Source organism: Myotis myotis, unplaced genomic scaffold (genome assembly GCF_014108235.1).
Source record: "Myotis myotis isolate mMyoMyo1 unplaced genomic scaffold, mMyoMyo1.p scaffold_m19_p_1, whole genome shotgun sequence".
NCBI classification, from domain to species: Eukaryota; Metazoa; Chordata; class Mammalia; order Chiroptera; family Vespertilionidae; genus Myotis; species Myotis myotis.
The window spans coordinates 28,071,461-28,089,282 of NW_023416313.1; the positions used below are offsets into that span (position 1 = coordinate 28,071,461).

At 39.0% G+C, this 17,822-nt stretch overlaps 1 protein-coding gene across 8 annotated transcripts in view; it reads right to left on the bottom strand.

Moving 5' to 3' along the window:
- Nucleotides 1-452: 452 nt before the first annotated feature.
- The window catches only part of YIPF7 (Yip1 domain family member 7), a 31,598-nt gene continuing 14,228 nt past the window's right edge, over nucleotides 453-17,822 (bottom strand). For 6 of the 8 annotated variants that reach the window (XM_036332719.1, XM_036332695.1, XM_036332676.1 and 3 more), the window contains 4 exons: nucleotides 14,689-14,849; nucleotides 8,971-9,197; nucleotides 3,466-3,647; nucleotides 453-934 (listed from right to left, as the gene is read on the bottom strand). In XM_036332719.1, the coding sequence (XP_036188612.1) occupies nucleotides 772-934; nucleotides 3,466-3,647; nucleotides 8,971-9,197; nucleotides 14,689-14,849 (733 nt within the window). In that variant the 3' untranslated portion in view covers nucleotides 453-771. The remainder of the gene's footprint in view (nucleotides 935-3,465; nucleotides 3,648-8,970; nucleotides 9,198-14,688; nucleotides 14,850-17,822) is intronic. The other 2 variants (XM_036332687.1, XM_036332733.1) reach the window with 2 other exon arrangements.

A 17,822-nucleotide genomic window follows, 5' to 3' on the forward strand; every position in this document is an offset into this window, starting at 1 on the left:
CAAATCGATCTTTCTCTCTCTCTTTCTTGTCTTCTCTCTCTCTCTAAAATCAGTTAATAAAAAAATTTAAAAGATAACAAAAGAACATACTGAGGAGCCATTTAAGATACAGTGATATAATTAAAGTGAAACAAGTGGAATTTCCTCTAGGGAGCAAACAGAAAGGTTACTGAGGATATACGCAGGAGGGAAATTATAGCAATGAACCATGGCATCTAAACCAAGTAAGAAGGAAGTGAGGGTTTGAAAATATGGTGAGTTAATGCATTGTCCAGATGAGACCAAAGAAGTTGCTAAAGTAACTGAACTGAAAGACTGGAGCTATTTGAACCTCAGGTAAATGAAACCCTACATAACCCACCCTTACAATTCTCCAAAGGGGCTGGACAATGTTTCTCTAACCATAGGCACACAACTTGAGCCCTGATGAAATAATCTCAGAAGGCTAACTATCCAGTCAGCATGTGATTTTATTTACTTACAATTTCTCAGAAATGCATCTATTGAGAAAAGCAGGGTCCATCAGTACAACAACTTTATCCCTTTTATTTTAAAGTATGTTTAAGTGTTTTAATGCATCAAGCTGAGACGCAGAACATCATTCAAACCAAGCATGCTATTAGAGCATCATCCATAAGTGCTTTTTTGTTTTTCTGCTTATTAGTCTCTTAATAGCAATAAAACATATTACCAAATTTGAAAGCTAATACATTTCCAGAATAATCTGAACAGCAAATAAACAGAATCTTGTAATGCCATCTCAAATACTCTTCAGAAAACTGTTAAGAGGGCAAAAAGTCCATAAAGTAAGGCACACGGGTAGGCAACGAGAAGCTGTTGTCCTTCCATGTCCAAGGCGGAAATGAAGATTTTGGAAGCTGAGAGACTACACCAGACAATGATGACCAGTGCCAACACAGTACCGATCATGCCCCTGTAGCAAAGACAAAAGAGATGGTTACCTTACATAAGGAGAAAGAGGTTACTGAATCAGAGCTGCCTTTGAAATGTCTTTGGTGCAATATTTATAACTACTTTCTCATTTGTAAAATGAGGGTGAGGAACCATATGAACTTAAAGGCCTTGGCCAGCGGGGCGGGACTGGGCGGGACTGGGTGAAATGGCCGGGCATGCCCTGGAGCCAACCTCCCCTGCCACCACAGCTAGAAGAGCTGGGTGAGCAGCAAGGTCCCTCTGGCAGGTGGGGTCACTCGGACAGCCTGTGGGGATCGGGCTGAAACTGGTTCTCCAACATCCCGCAAGGGGTCCCGCCCAGAGTGCGAGAGGGCACTCTGCAAAGTTGCTGTCAAACAGGGTGTGGAATGCAAACGCAAGTGTGTAGTAAACCAGATTCAGGACCGACAGTGCCCTCGGAACAACATAACCCACAGCCAAAGGTGGAATTGCACAGCTCCACAAGGAATCAGGCTCCCTCCTCTCTGGTTTCAAGGTTCATTGCCCGAGAACCACCGCTGCCAAGTCACCACAACTTGGTGGCTCCTGCGTTGAGCATCTGCCCCCTGGTGATCAGTGCACATCATTGGTACCGGCTGGTCAGACAGTCGGGCAGTCACTTAGCTTTTTATATATCTCGATTATATCTAAATAAAAAGATTAAATGCTTTTCTAAAATGTCTATCTTTGGTATTGGTCAGTTCTTTATATAATATCCTATCCAATGTAGGGCTAATAACCTAAAATGTGGATCCTCCAACAAAAAAAAAATACAAATTATTGCCGGGGTTCAACCCCAGCAGGTCCAGGGGTTCCCAAAGGTGTAGACGGAGTCGGCGAAGAAGGAAGGATACGGAGACAGCATTCAGTTGATCAGCAGCCTAGCCAGGATCTCTAACCAGGATCTCCAGCCAAGTTCTGGTCTGGATCTCCAGCAAAGTTCTGTGTCCATGTTCTCTTGCTAGGTTCTCCAGCCAGGTTCTCCAGGTTCTCCAGCCAGGTTCAGTCACCAGGTTCTAGTCAGGTTCTCTTGCCATGTTCTACCCAGGTTCTGTAGCCAGGTTCTGTCTCTAGGTTCTTCAGCCAGGTTCTCTCTCTAGGTTCTGTTGCCAGTTTCTGTCCAGGATCTTTTGCCATGTTCTCTCCAGCGAAGTTCTTCTGTCTCTAGGTTCTGTGTAGGTTCTGTCTTCTAAGTTCTGTCTTGTTACATCTGTATTTATACCAGTTGATTCAATCCTATCAATCTCTATTACAAAGGTTAGGGCGTTTCTTATCTCCATTCCAGGGAGTAAAGATTATGTAGCTTAAGCATGATTGTTCATAGTTAAAGTGATTAATTACCCGCCTGGCACTTAGTTAAGAGGTTTTATTCCCTCCCTAACTTCAGGGGAAAATCCCTACCTGGGGAAACAACCTTTCTCAGAGACCTTGGTTAAAACACATAGTGCCAAGAAGGTGAGCAAACATATTAAGAACAGTATGCCATAGATGCCAGGTCCCTTGAAACAGCAAGCATGGACCGGCTCCCAGCAAATTATGTCTCATTACAATGTGGAATCATGAGCACTGATGGCAAATGTTTATTTCTACTTGGGCTTAGAGCATAACAAGTGACAAAGGACGGTGTAATTACTTGGTCTCCCCAATCAAAGTGGTTGTGACATGCAGCTGTCCCGGGAGAGTGCCTGACAGAAACTTAGCTGCTGCATTCTTACTAATGGTTTTGAATTGCAAATACTAACTGCTCAGGAAGTAATAAAGAAAAAAAATTCTTGACTGAGCACATAAGCCATAAAACTCTCTAGCATTAATATCCTCATCAGGGTTTCTGGGAATTCTGCACCACACGGAGCCCAGCTGAGAGAGAACAGTTGCCTCCCACCTAGAAGACAGACTGCCTGGGAGCTGAGGGCGATTTGTCAGCGGTTCACCAGGCACTTACTCTTCCACAATCAAACAAGTGAATTTTTTAAAGATCTTCCATTACCCATGACAATAGCTCATAGTGAAGAATGTGGCAACTCACAGAGTGCCAGTTTTAAAGATTACTTGGTGTAATCTATTTTTTAAATCACTGCTATAGAAATAGCACCTTAGCCAAAACTGACCTACTTCCCTGAATCTGCCTGTAGCTTTTTTTTTTTTTTTTTGCCTGTAGCTTTTTAAAATATATATTTTTATTGATTTCAGAAAGGAAAGGAGAGGGAAAGATACAAACATCAATAATGAGAGAGAATCATTGGTCAGCTGCCTCCTGCATGCCCCACACTGGGGATCAAGCCTGCAACTGGAGCATGTGCCCTGACCGGGAATGGAACCATGACCTCCTGGTTCATGGGTCAACACTCAACATCTGAGCCAGCATGGCTGGGCGTGCCTGTAGCTTTTAATAGTCATCGAGTCCCCAACTCCACTACCAAAATGCCTGGGAAGAGGTCAGCGTTGCACTGGTGTGGCACGCCTTCGCAGTGACTGTGCAGGTGGGGTCTATCAGTGAGCGAGGACACTTACTGCAGTGAAAAGAAGACGGCGCTGCCGGACAGGATGACCATGGGGAGCAGGCAGTAACCCAGCACACTCGCCACGCAGCCATAGGACACCCCGGAAGAGCTCATCAAGTTTAGTAAGGCGTAAATCCCCAGGCAGCCGATGCCACTCATGCCATATATGTAACCAAACTGAACTTTCCCTGCCTGAAACAGGGAGAAGAAAACAGTTTGAATGAATACACAGAAAGCATCCAGAGAAAAATCAGGGTGTCAATAAATCAGAGAGCATTTTAGAATCAATCAGCTCAGCGCTGTTGCATATCTTTGTAGTGCTTACAATTATCAGGAGACTGGGAGTTCTGGGTAAAACACTGACTATATTATGAATTCAGGTCCTGAAAACAAACACCCCTGACTATACTTGGGATGGCACAAGCATGCTACAGAGAAGGTGAAATATTTTTAGGGTTTTTTTTTTTATCACAGATTGCCTATTAGAGCATAAGTAAGAATATATTTTCTCCCCATATTTGTTAAATAATTAAATAAATGAATCAATTAATGAAAAAAATTCTGATTTAGTCTTGGTTATTTACAAGGCATATTAGTAATATAAGCAAAGACCCATAGGATTTGCTATGTTAGGGCCTATTCTAAGCATTTCTATAACTTATTTAATCTACACGACCATCCTATGAGATAGGTAGCATTATTTTATCAATTTTACACAGGAAATTGGGGGGCAGAAAGTTTAAGTAACTCCCCAAAATAAAATAATGCTAATTGGTTGAAGTTGGCTTTGATCCCAGGTAGTCTGGCTCTAAAATTTAGGTTCTTAACTACAGGAGCTTTAATACTGGAACTTATTTAACCTTTTATTACCCAGCATATGCCAAACTTACCATAGAAAATTTTGTTTTCATAATGCCTAGTGCCAGTTTAACCGAACATACTTGATGAAAAGTTGATTTGTATAAACTACTCATAAAAGAGGTATTGTTAAGGGAATTCAATGGTGTTCAGGATATACCACTGAGCTTCTGAGGACTTATAAAAATAGCCGCCACTCACAAAGCACTAGGGTCTATCTCCATTAACTCATCTGGGGTAAGTACAATCTACTGTTAGTTGAACAGAGGGTATTTTAATGTTGGCTACCTGAGGATGCCAACGCTCCAGTCGAGAATGATTTTAGTTTTTACATTTACATTAAACTGACTAGAAATTCGAGATAAAGGTTGGATCAATTGACTTTGGTTCTCATGGGAATTATTAAAAAACAACAAAGGTCTGGTAAGTTGATTCAGAAGTTTTTCAGCTGTCTTTTTTTTTTTTTCTTCTCCATAGCTGTTATTTGTGAAGTCCTTATGTCTTACAGAACAAAGAAACATTTATTAATGAAGGATATTGGAGAATGTTATGACCATTTTAATGATCAAAATTTTCCAGCTATTTTCAACTCTTCTTCTTCTGTAGTTATGGAGGCTGGTCACTAAGCTCTTTCACAAAAATGTCCCTGGGTTACACTGGCAGAATTCTCTCTTGCATTAGCCAGAGTAAGTTCTCATTGAATATCTTTTGTATTCTTTTGGAATTCTTTTGTATTATTTTGTGAAATAATGTTATGGATGCTAATGGGCATGCTAAAAAACACACACATCATTTATGCACTGCACCACTGGGTGTGTTTGCTCAACTTGGAAAATAGTGACACTTTCAAATCACTATTTAATATTTTATTTAATATTTTAACTGAATGTGATAATTCTGAGGTAATGATAGAGGTAATGATAGCTGTAATGGTGAAAAGCAACTTCTCTATACCCAAAGGACACATAGTCTGAATTTCCTGGGCCCAAGAAGTTTTGTGATTAGGGTGGGGAAAATAAATGATAAATTAAACTAATTTGGTAGCAAAATTGTCCCTTTCCATATCAGTTATTGACATTTCTTTTCATCTTGCTCTCTTGTTATTTTATTCAATTTAAAGTACAATTCCACTTGGCAGGGGCCACTGCCATTTTTTAATTTGTTTTGAATTGTAACAAGGGCTTGTGGTTGAAATGGAAAATAAATGTTCCTTTTTTTCTTTTTCTTTCTTTCTATTTTTTAAATTACCTACAGAGAACAGATCCCAGATCCTTTGTTACCAGAGAGCAGAGAAGAAGAGGGTTAGGAGTGGACTAAAGGGGTAAAAGGTGTTAATTGTATGTTGATCGATAGTAACCAACCTTTAGGGGGAGATCACTTTGTAGTGTATACAGATGCCAAATTATAATGTCATACTCATGAAGTATTTATAATTTAAAAAAAGAAAAGAAAAAGAGTTCCATTTCTTTTTAACCTCAAAATTTTCAGGATCCTTCCTGCACTACCATCTTCATACTAAATCTGTATTTGAAATACTTATTCATGTGATTGTCCTATATAATAAAAGGGTAATATGCAAATTGACTGAATGGCAGAACGACGGGTTGGTATGAAACGCACTGAGCAGGCAGGCAGGCAGGTGAGCGATTAGGGGCGATCAGGCAGGCAGGTGAGCAGTTAGGGGCAATCAGGCAGGCAGACAGGCAAGCAGTTAGGGGCAATCAGGCAGGCAGAGTGATTAGGGGCCAGCAGTTAGGAGTGAGCAGTCAGGCGAGCAATTAGGAGCGGTCTTGGATTGTGAGAGGGATGTCCAACTGCCAGTTTAGGCCCAATCCCAGGGATATCCCCTGAGGGGTCTGGGATTGCAAGAATGCACAGGCCGGGCAAATTTTGTGCACCAGGCCTCTAGTACTGTTATATTGACCATGCATATTCTTTTTCAGATCACACTCTTAGATCTATCAAAAAAAAACAAAAACCCATAGCTTTAAATCACTCATGTTTATTGTGTTGGGGGGGAAAATAGTTTTGAGAGAAATAACAAGTAAAACTAAATTTGTGTTGTGTTTGAAGCTGTTCTTTTTAGTTTGCCTCCTTCAGCATGAAGAAAGTCCACTAAAAGGTATTGTGCCTTATATCAACATAAATCAGAAAAATGATGAGTATGTGACTGTGAATCTTATACCTCCAGGGACAATGAATAGATTTGGATATTGGTTCTGGATTTACTTTTGCTTTTTCTGGTACATATATATATATATAGCAGCCCATAAAATCATCTTTTACATCTTTATTGATTTTTTTTTTTTTTTTGAGAGAGAGAGAGAGAGAGAGAGAGAGAGAGAGAGAGAGAGATACCAATTTGTTGTTCCACTTATTTATGCACTCATTGGTTGCTTCTTGTATGTGCCCTGACCAGGGATCAAACCCACAACCTTGGCGTATCAGGACAATGCCATTCTAACCAACTGAGCTACCAGGCAAAGGCTCATCCTTTACATTTTAATTGGATATATCCAGAGTCAGGTTAACTTAGCTTCAAATGAATTCTGAGTTAAATCTGACTTCACTAATATCCACTTTGTTTGTTTTGTCCTTATTGCTCTACATGTGTCAGAATCAATTCCTAAGTAACCACATTCTAATGTTAAAATTGAAATGATAATGTTCTCCTAAAAAGTTTCAGAAAATATCCATTTTCAAATATTCCCTAACATTTCAGAACTGAACAGAACTTAAGTACCACTTTTAATAAATCTTCTTTTGTCCTCAAAATGAAAAAATAAAGTTCAAGAAACAGGAAACAAAAGATTCAAGATCACACCTAGAGGAAAAGTTCGGGGTAGATTCAATTTTCTTACTTCCAATTGATTTCTTTGTCTATATAGCTTTGTACTATTTAAGAAAAAAGAGAGTATACTCAAATAACTCCAAATAACATTGTACACCCTAAAAAGATCTTAATGGAATTAATAATTTCCTTTAAAAGATGGTGCTGGTAGCATTTCTACAGAGAAACAACAACACACAGCTGTTATATTACTTGAAAAAAGAAAGATGAGTTAATATATTAAATTGATTGTTTCTGACTACTTGATTAATTGACACGGTCTTACTTAGCAGCATTTAATCTAAGATTATCAAATTACTGTGACAGAGACAGAAGGGAGGTTAGAGACTAAATTAAAACTCCAGTTGATATAGTATTTGATTTATAGAGTATTTGTATTTGCTGAGGTTCAAAGGAAGAAATAGATGCTATCACTAAATACTATTGTACTAGATAAATAAACTATGATAACTGATCACATTATTATGCAGAAACTAGACTTCTATCAGTGTTTTGATACTGGTATTAAGTAGTTAATAAATTAAAAGTAAAAATTTATTTAATTGCAAATAACACTTTACAGCTACTTTTAAAAATTGTAACTACAGTGCAGAAAAACAATTATGGGAAGTAGCTGTAAGAAAGGAAAGTAAACAAGGCCTAGAATTTTTAATTTCCTGTATTATTTCTCCTGCAAAGTTTATCACTTTATGCTTTAATAAAGCCATATTTTTTCAGGCTAACTTGACCATATTTTTCATCCTGTGTTGTGTTTTTTATTACTACCCACCTGAGCATATGATTATTGATTTGAAAGAAAGAGAGAAAGGGAAACACTGATGTGAGGGTAACATCGATCAGTTATCTCCTGCACATACCCTGACCCGGAGGACGCTCCAACCAACTGAGCCACCCACCTGCGGCCATCCTCTGTTTTTAATGTATTATCATTCTCTTTTTGGTATAAAATAATAAACCTTTTCTAAGGTTTTCTTTTTTTAAAAAATGAAACATGTTTTCCAAATGATAGGCTAGAATGCTATCTAAACTTAACTTAGGTGGAAATATGTGACTTAAAATTTTTTTTGGCCTATTTTGATATTATTACTCCCAGATATAAAGAATGAAAGAGGCACATACACAAGGGAAATGGTGAAAGTCAGGGGGGAAAATGTCATCATAAAAAGCATAAAACTGCCCTTATCGGTTTGGCTCAGTGGATAGAGCATCAGCCTCCAGACTGAAGGGTCCTGGGTGTGATTCCAGTCAAGGGCACATGCCTGGGCTGATCCCTAGTAGGAGCCGTGCAGGAGGCAGCCAATCAATGATTCTCTCTCATCATTGATGTTTCTATCTCTCTCTCCCTCTCCCTTCCTCTCTGAAATAAAAATATTGATTTCAGAGAGGAAGACTCATCTCAGACTTCATAGAAATACTAGAAATACCATAGAGATACAACCCAACCAAGAAAATGATGAACAAAGACAAAGGATTTGTCCCGTGTCACAATAAAAATTTCACAAAAAAGCAAGAAATAAAATTTAAGCCTTATATTTCCCAAGTTCATGTGCTCCTTCAACTATTCCAGATTGACATTTTTTTTCTTAATAACAATAAAGACCTAAATGATTAGCTGTTTTATAAAAAATATAGATTTGGTGATTTTTATCTTTAAAATTTTATTTAAATTTCTATTTTTTTTTATCGGTTGTAATGCATGATGGCAGTTTCTATTTTGTCACTATAGTTCTATGAAACATGTTTCTATCTCACCCCCAAAAAATGTAGCCACAAATTAAACAATTTTCCCTGTATAAAGTGACATACTGCCTTCTGTGTTTCCAAAGCACTCTGCAAAAATCGCATTGGAAAGGACACACGTTTAAATCTGGTGCTGCTGTCCTTTACCAGAAGCAGGGTGGCTCCCAGCGCCACACAGAACAGGATGGGCCCAGCCAGGTCGGTTTCATTCATAATGCTGCCATCTGCTGGCTTCAGTGGGTTTAACACTGTCAAGGTTTTTTGCCATATGTGATCAAAATTAATTCCAAGTTCTGCAAAAAAAAAAAGTGGGGGGGAAGGTAATATAAATATATAAAAGTATTTATATTAGAAATATAAACCTCAGAATATAGAACATCAAATATAAACATCAAATATTAGAAAAATAAACATCAGTAATATTCTTTTATTAAAGTTACTATATTTGATTCACTTGCTTAGAATTTTAATCTGATTGTTGTAACTTCGTAATCTAAAACTCCAAGTAAAAATTTAAAGCATAAATAAATAAAATTATATTTTTATTTGCAAACAATAAGCTAAGAGAAATATTGTAGACAATTTTCTTCCATAAGAAAAAGTATCCCTGAGTAGCCAATACAAGCTTAAAATCTAGATGAAAATTGAGAAATGAACATTCTACAGTAAAAACTAAAATGTAGCGGTAGACCCAGAGTCCCATCCTATTGCCCATTTAGACATATCCTTTCCTTGCAATTTCCATTGCTAACACTTTGGAAATATCAAACATAGTATAATTTTTCCCTAGAAGAACTATTTAAACTAGAGATATTTGTCCCAGGTCTGGGACGTCCTCTGAGAGGAGAATGCTGCCTGCCTGAAATGCCACAGAGAAGAAAGGGGATGGCCTTTTCGGCAAGTAAACGGAATCATGATGTGCACGCATATTTTTACACGCTAAATGCTCTGTGCAGTTGAGTCTGTGTAGAGATTAAATTCTTTTTTAAAATGTGTTTTTATTGACTTCAGAGAGGAAGGGAGAAGGAAAGAGAGAGATAGAAACATCAGTGATGAGAGAGAATCATTGATCGGCTGCCTCCTGCACACCCCCTACTGGGGATGGAACCCGCATCCTGGGCATGTGCCCTTGACGGGAATCGAACCTGGGACTCTTCAGTCTGCAGGCCAATGTTCTATCCACTGAGCCAAACCAGCTAGGGCGAGATTAAATTCTTGAGACAAGTTAACTGTTCCCTTTTGTGAGTGGTGGAATAAAATATCCTGCCATTTGCAATAACATGGATAGAACTTGAGGGCATTATGTGAGGTGAAACAAGTCAAGAAAGACAAATACTGCATGATATCAATTATATGTTGAATCTAAAATTTATTTTAAAAAATAGTCAAACTTATAGAAACAGAGTAGAAAAGTGGTTGCCAGAGGCTGTGGGACAGGTAGGAAGTGGTTGGTATAAGGGTACAACCCATCCCACAAAAATAAACAACCACAGAATCCATGCTTTTTATCAAATCAATGGCATTCAATATGATAATGGTTGTATTTTTTTTAATTGAGCACAATTCTCCCATGTGAAGGATCATCTCCCTAAATCATTTGTATGTGGCATTCAACTTCCCTTCCTAGAATTTAGTAACTCTCTTTGACCAAAGATATAGAGTATACAGAGTATACATAGTTCAACTTTTGCAGTGGCTCATACCACCTGAACACCTTGCAAAGCTGACATTTCTATACAGAGAAGGCCAGGTGGGCTTTAATAATGGCCATGACCCAAAGAAGCCTTGCTTTAACAGGGACCTTGACATTTTTCAGACAGTCAGGTAGCAGTTGGTATGAACTAGGATGGAAAGCATATCTCTCACTCATTTCACATTCAGATTGATGACTACTATCCCGAGCTTGAAAATAAAAAAAAAATCTGGTTGGTTAAAGTAATTGTGGGCAAATAATCTACATTATAACATTTATGCTGCATTCTTTTTATTTTCACAGTGGATTTATTATTTCTTTTTTTAAAAATATATTTTATTGATTTTTTACAGAGAGGAAGGGAGAGAGATAGAGAGTTAGAAACATCGATGAGAGAGAAACATCGATCAGCCGCCTCCTGCACATCTCCTACTGGGGATGTGCCGGCAACCCAGGTACATGCCCTTGACCGGAATCGAACCTGGGACCTTTCAGTCAGCAGGCTGACGCTCTATCCACTGAGCCAAACCGGTTTTGGCTATTATTTCTTAATGAACATACACTTTGGAGAATATAAGCAGTTGTCCAAGCTTAAAATGAGGTTAGAATATCGATTTTCAACCAGTGTGCCGCAATAATTTTTAAAATAGGCAATACCTGATTATTTTGTCAGAGCACTGACCTCTTTTCCCTTAAATTGTCAAATAAAAAATTTCAAAAGCCAACACAACAATAGTTGTCTGGTGTGAATGAATTAAAATCATGCCTATTTTTTGTCATATCTGCAGAATATTATATTATTTATATTATATTATATTATATTAATTATATTATATATAGTTTTGGTGTGCCACAGAATTTTAGTAATTAGTGTGCCATAAGATAAAAAAGAAAAGGTTGAAAACTGCTGGGTCAGAATGTCTAATGTAATTTTTAAAAGAGAATGCTTTAAAAAATTGAGAAATACAGTAGGTGAATTAATTTCACCTAAAATTTATGTTGCTTTCAAACTTCATTTTCAATTTAGACATTTATGCTAACAATGTTTTCAGTGTTTGCCAAAATAAAGTGGCCTTTAATTAAACACATCTTTTTTTCTGAAAATGCATAATAATTATTCCCAAAGAAAATCAAAGCCTCATGAGACATAATTACTGATTTCAATCATTTATTTAATGGAATAATTAACTTCTATATATGTTTCAACATTGAGTCATAAAACAGTAAATGAACCTAAGACAAACTAAATATTTTCATAAGAAAAAAGATTTTATGTATTTTCTACCAAAATACATTGCCAAAATACAGGGTGTGACAAAAGTAGATTTACAGTTGTGAGTACATGAAACATGAAACATAAAACATGTTTCATGTTATTGTTATTTATTAATTACTAGAGGCCCGGTGCACAAAAATTTGTGCACTCGGGGGGAAGGAGGGGTCCCTCAGCCCGGCCTGTGCCCTCTTGAAGTCTGGGAGATAACGCCCTGCTGGCTTAGGCCTGCTCCCAGGTGGCAGAGGGCAGGCCCAATCCCTAGGTGCAGCCCCTGGTCAGGCTCAGAGCAGGGCTGATTGGGGAGTTGGGGCGCAGCCCCTTGTCATGCACAGAGCAGGGCTGATTGGGGAGTTGGGGCGCCGCCCCTGTCATGCACAGAGCAGGGCGGATTGGGAGGTTACGATGCCACCCTCAGTCACGCTCAGGGTAGGGCTGATTGGGGGGTTGGGGCACTGCCCCCTGTCACACTCAAGGCAGGGTTGATGGGCAGGTTGCGGCGCCACCCCCTGTCATGCACAGAGCAGGGTCGATCAGGGGGTTGGGGAGCTCCCCCCTGTCACGCACAGAGCAGGGCGGATCAGGGGGTTGGGGCGCCACACCCTGTCACACTCAGGGCAGGGCTGATGGGGAGGTTATGGCTCTACCCCTTCACACACAGAGCAGGAACCATGGGGGGGGGGGGCGCATCTTGTCACACACAGAGCAGGGCCCATGGGGGGGTTGGGGGGCCACAGCCTGTCACACACAGAACCGCAGGGCAATCAGGGGGTTGGGGAGCTCCCCCCTATCAGGCACAGAGCAGGGATGATCAGGGGGTTGGGGCGCTTTCCCCTGTCACGAACAGAGCAGGGCGGATAGGGAGGTTGTGGCCCCGCCCCCTGTCACACACAGAGCCGCAGGGCGATCAGGGGGTTTGGGCGCTGCTCCCTGTCACGCTCATCCTGGTGCTGGGAGGCCTCATGGCTCTGCTGATCCCGGTGCTGGGAGGCATATTACCCTTTTACTATATAGGATAGAGGCCTGGTGCACGGGTGGGTGCCAGCTGGTTTGCCCTGAAGGGTGTCCTGGATCAGGGTGGGGGTGCCCACTGGGGTACCTGGCCAGCCTGGATGAGGGGATGATGGCTGTTTGCAGCTGGTCACACACCCTTCAGGGTGGGGGTCCCCACTGGGGTGCCTGGCCAGTCTGGGTGAGGGGCTGAGGGCTGTTTTCAGGCTGGAGGGTGACTGAAGCTCCCAACTGCTCCTTTTTTCTTTTTTTTTTAATTCTGGGCCAGCTTTAGCTTGAGGCTTGGCTCCAGCTCTTAGGCCTCCGCTGCTGAAAGCAGGTTTCTGGCCTTTGTTTACCTTCTGTATTTGAAACAATGTTGCGATCCTGCTGGCTGAAGCTCAGCGACTAAAACAGGTTTCTGGGGTTTTGTTTAGCTTCTATATTTGTAACATAGTTGCTTAGAGTTGCAGCTCAGAGGCTGGGCAGGGAACATTGGAGTCCTCCATCACTGAAGCAAGCAAGCCTCATGTTTGCTTCCAGCTGCCTTGCTGCCGGCCGCCATCTTGGCTGGCAGTTAATTTGTATATCGCCCTGATTAGCCAATGGGAAGGATAGCGGTCGTACGCTAATTACCATGTTTCTCTTTTATTAGATAGGATGGTATTTTTTCCATACAAACAACTGTAAATCTATTTTTGCCCCACCTTATATTTTGCTTTCAAATGTATTACAAAGTATGCAAATGAGATTATAAGTATTATTAATTGTAGATAATCTAATATTACACCTTATACAAAATAAGGTAGAAAAATTGCTGTGAAATTTTAATGCAAAATTATTGTTTTACTGTCATCTAGTGGTAGTAAAGTATAAGTGCTATAAAAATGAACTAATATATTTATTTTTTATGCAAATTGTGTCATTGGCCTTTGAAACACAAACATTAGACTATTTTGCAAATACCAAATGCCACAGTAATTTTTCTGGTCTGATATACTTAAATTGACTATTAGCCTTCAAGGTGTATTTGTTAACATATTGATTGTATATTACCAAATAGCCAAAGTTGTCATTCTTACACAAAACCAAACAAGCCTTTTAGACAACAAAGCACGTAAGCTATAAACAAGCACAGTTTCAAATAACATGTTTTTGTGCAGGGGATATTTTATTATAGATTCATAATTTTATAGGTTGTCTTAATGTACACTCTAAAAAAGCTGACAAATGTCATTCATCACCTTATCATAGAAATTGTGCCTAAGGCCTTTTCATATCTTTTATAGATGAAGCTTGAGACTTTCACAAAGTCACTCAACATGAAGAACATATTAGAGCAATGCTTAGAAATTCCCTAGATTCAAAATGAAAAATTATAATAAGTGCTCTTTCTTATAACATACTATACATTTGATGGGGGTAATCACAAAGAGAAAAAATAATCAAGAAATTTTTTCTGATCTGTGTAAAGTGGGAAGGGACGCAGTTTCATTAAGTGGGGTGGGGAGGGTGGTTACTCTGATATAACCACTTTTCGAAATGATGTCTTCACTGTTGTGTAGACATTGCCAGGGAGTTCAAATTTAAGAAACAGTGAAGGCACCTGTGATAACTGCAGCAATAGCACATACCTCCTTCCGATTCCCCCCACACAAACATGCGGCAGACTTCCACTGGGTTAAGTGTCTTGAAGAGGCAGATTTGTTTACACGTGGAACAGTCACACACAAAACACTGTATGCATCATGCTGACAGCACACGTACGTGCTCATTATTGCTATTATTCTCGAGCTGTACACACATTAACAGCACTTCCTTAACTTATCTTCTAGCAAAGGAGGCTCTTCATCAAAACTGTCAGCGTAAGGAGACTGTGAATAATAATCCGGGTTGGATGCTGGCTGAAAATATTGTCCAGTGTAACCTGATGACATGAGCATCTCCGGTGGGACAAAGGCAAGCTGAGGCTGCTCACTGGCTTGCTGTCTAGAGAAAGGAAAACACTGGTATTTATGCATCTAAGAAAGGGATATCATGACAAATCAAGGAAATGAAGGAAACTACAATTTCTCTTTCATGAATTATCCCAGGTTTTATGAATATTTAAGCATGAAAGAAATAACTTGCTTAGAGTTGAACTTCAATCAAAAAAAGTGAAGTCACTGGTCATGAAAAGGCTTCTAGGAGACTGATCCATACCAACTAATATTGATTGATTATGTACAACATGCTGTCACTTTTTCTCACATTTTCCCATGTAATTAGACTTAGTAAGGTGAAATCTGTCATTTTAGTCCCATTTTGCAGAAAGAGAAATAGAGGTTCCTGGAGACTGAATGACTTGCCCAGAATCACAGAACGCAGCAGGTGTCTGTCTCTGAACTGACGCTGGCTGAGCACTCTGCCTCTTTCACTGATATTCATGGCAATCACCAAACATGAACGTCTTTATAAATGTGTGGAGGCAGCAAGTGTAAATCACAATTTTAACAGTATAGCCAATTCATAGGAAAAAAAACAAATGTATAAACTGACTGCTGTCCATAAAGAAATAGACTTTCTAGCTCTGGCCATTCCCAGACAATTATTGCCAATCAAATGACCTGTGAGCACCTAACTAAAAGTATTCAGTAGCGTCCCTCTTTTGAAGTATGCAATTTAGTTTGTCCAAAGATGTTTCTTGTCAAACATGACACTTCCTTGACCATGCTTTTGCTTGTTTTTTTTATTTCATCATTTGTGTCAGGAAGCTGGAAAACAACAATCTTAGTAAATAATTTTTTGTGAAAGCTAGAAAAAGGAAGAAAGAGTGTGTGACATTATTTGGTGATTTTTAATTGTGGGGTTTTTTTTTTGAAGGGAGGGGAAGAAATATAAATTGTCCTTATTAACATGTGTTAAGTTTATCTGATCATAATATCATAGGCTACACTAAGCTAAAAATACAGCCCAGGATTCTACACTTTGTAGCTCTCTGGGATCTCTTTATGTTAAAATACTTACAAAATGGCTTTTTATACTTTCCTTCCAACATTCATCTTAATATGAAGTCTAAGAATAACATACTCATCCTCCCTTATATGAGTAAGCCTGAAAGAGAAGATAACCTCTTTTGAAAAAGAAAGCTATAAAATAGAAAAATATATACATTTAATCATTCACTAACTCACCACAAGCTCATTAAGGGCAGGGACCTGGTATAATACTTCTTGAATCACCCACAGCAACAATTTTCAACTGGCTGCTGTGCTGCAAGAATTTTTTAAAAATGCAATACCTGACTGTGTAGTCAGGGGCACTAACCTTTTTTCCCCTTATACTGTCAAATTTAAAAAATGACAACAGCCAACACAATAGCCATCTGGTGTGAATGAGTCAAAATTATACCTTTTTTTTTTTCTCAGATCGGCAAAACATATATGTTTGTGTGCTGCAGAACTTTAGCAATTAGATTATGTGTGACAGAGATAAAAGGGTTGAAAATCGCTGTTCCAAACCATATGCTGATTACTGTTATTGTTCCTGTAATCATGTGGCATATTTCTAATCTTTCTTTTAAAAAAAAGAAAATATTTGTATTGATTTCAAAGAGGGAGGAAGAGAGAGACAGAGACAGAGAGAGAGAGAGAGAGAGAGACATCAATGATGAGAATCATTGATTTGAATCATTGACTGGCTGCCCCCTGCATGCCTCCTCCATGTGTCCTGACTGGGAACCGAATCATGACCTCCTGGCTCATAGGTCAATGCTCAATCACTGAGCCACGCTGACTAGGCTCTAATCTTTCTTGTTAAACAAAGTAGGCCCACTATCAAAAGTGCTGGTAGAAATGGATTATATATACGAAACTGAATGGCTTTTGGTTGATAAAGCTTTCCCTAGATACGTATTTTTTTTTTTAAATGTAACCAGTTCTAGAAGAATAAAAGGGGCAAATAGAGATGATTGAATGGACTAGTGTCTAAAGACTATTTCATTGACATATTGTCCTGGCCTCACCAAAACTCATGCCCAGGTGCTAATAACCAGAAAGAGAACAGTTAAGGAAACATAACTTCCACAATTACTCCGGGCAAAGCAATCTCTATGAATGAGGGGATTCAGTGTTGGACACACCCCCACCCCTGACAAGAGCAAAACACATTTTTATAGGGGAAAAAAATTGTCCAGTACCAGCCAGGTCCTCTCCTTTTCTTTTTCCTCTCTCTATTCCTCTCTGCTACTTCATCCAACAAAACATGTTCAACAGGAGCTTAGCCTCTATTGGCCTTGTTATAATGGAGGGATAATATTAAAATCCCTCCACCATTATTTAGAAAATAAAATTTTTCAATTTTTCCTATAAAAGGAACCTCAAAATTCTTTATCTTTAAAAATTACCATGATCATTTTCTAAATTAAGGTTTCTCTTTTTATCTTATAACTTTGACTATAGCAATTAATACCATATCTCCGTGAAGAAAACCTAAGCAGTACCAAAATAATCACATTATTAATCCACACTCCAACCCAGAAAAACCCTGCAAATACCCAATTCTCTTGTTTTAGGCCTTTCACTGACAAATGACTCTGAACCATAATTTTAACCATACATCTTGAATCAACACTTAATCCCATGTCTTCTAGTGTTATCCTTTTTTACTAGGTGGTTCCAATTTTGAATGACTATGCCAATGACATTCTCTTATATTTTCAGTGATGTCTTTCAAGCCTACAGTATCCTTCTATAAAAAAAAAAATCAGGACGAATGGACTGGACGCTACTAATTGCTCTGTGAAGTCTATGAATTAGTAGCCTATTAAAGGCAATTGCATGAGTCAGATTGATATACCCACCACTTCAAGCAACTGTGAAGTGATTACAAAATTCTTCTTTAGAACTGGCAACATTCTTGGTCAGATTTCCCTTCTTTTGCTTCCTGACTCTGTGGAGTTACATTTCTGCCTGTAATGAGAGT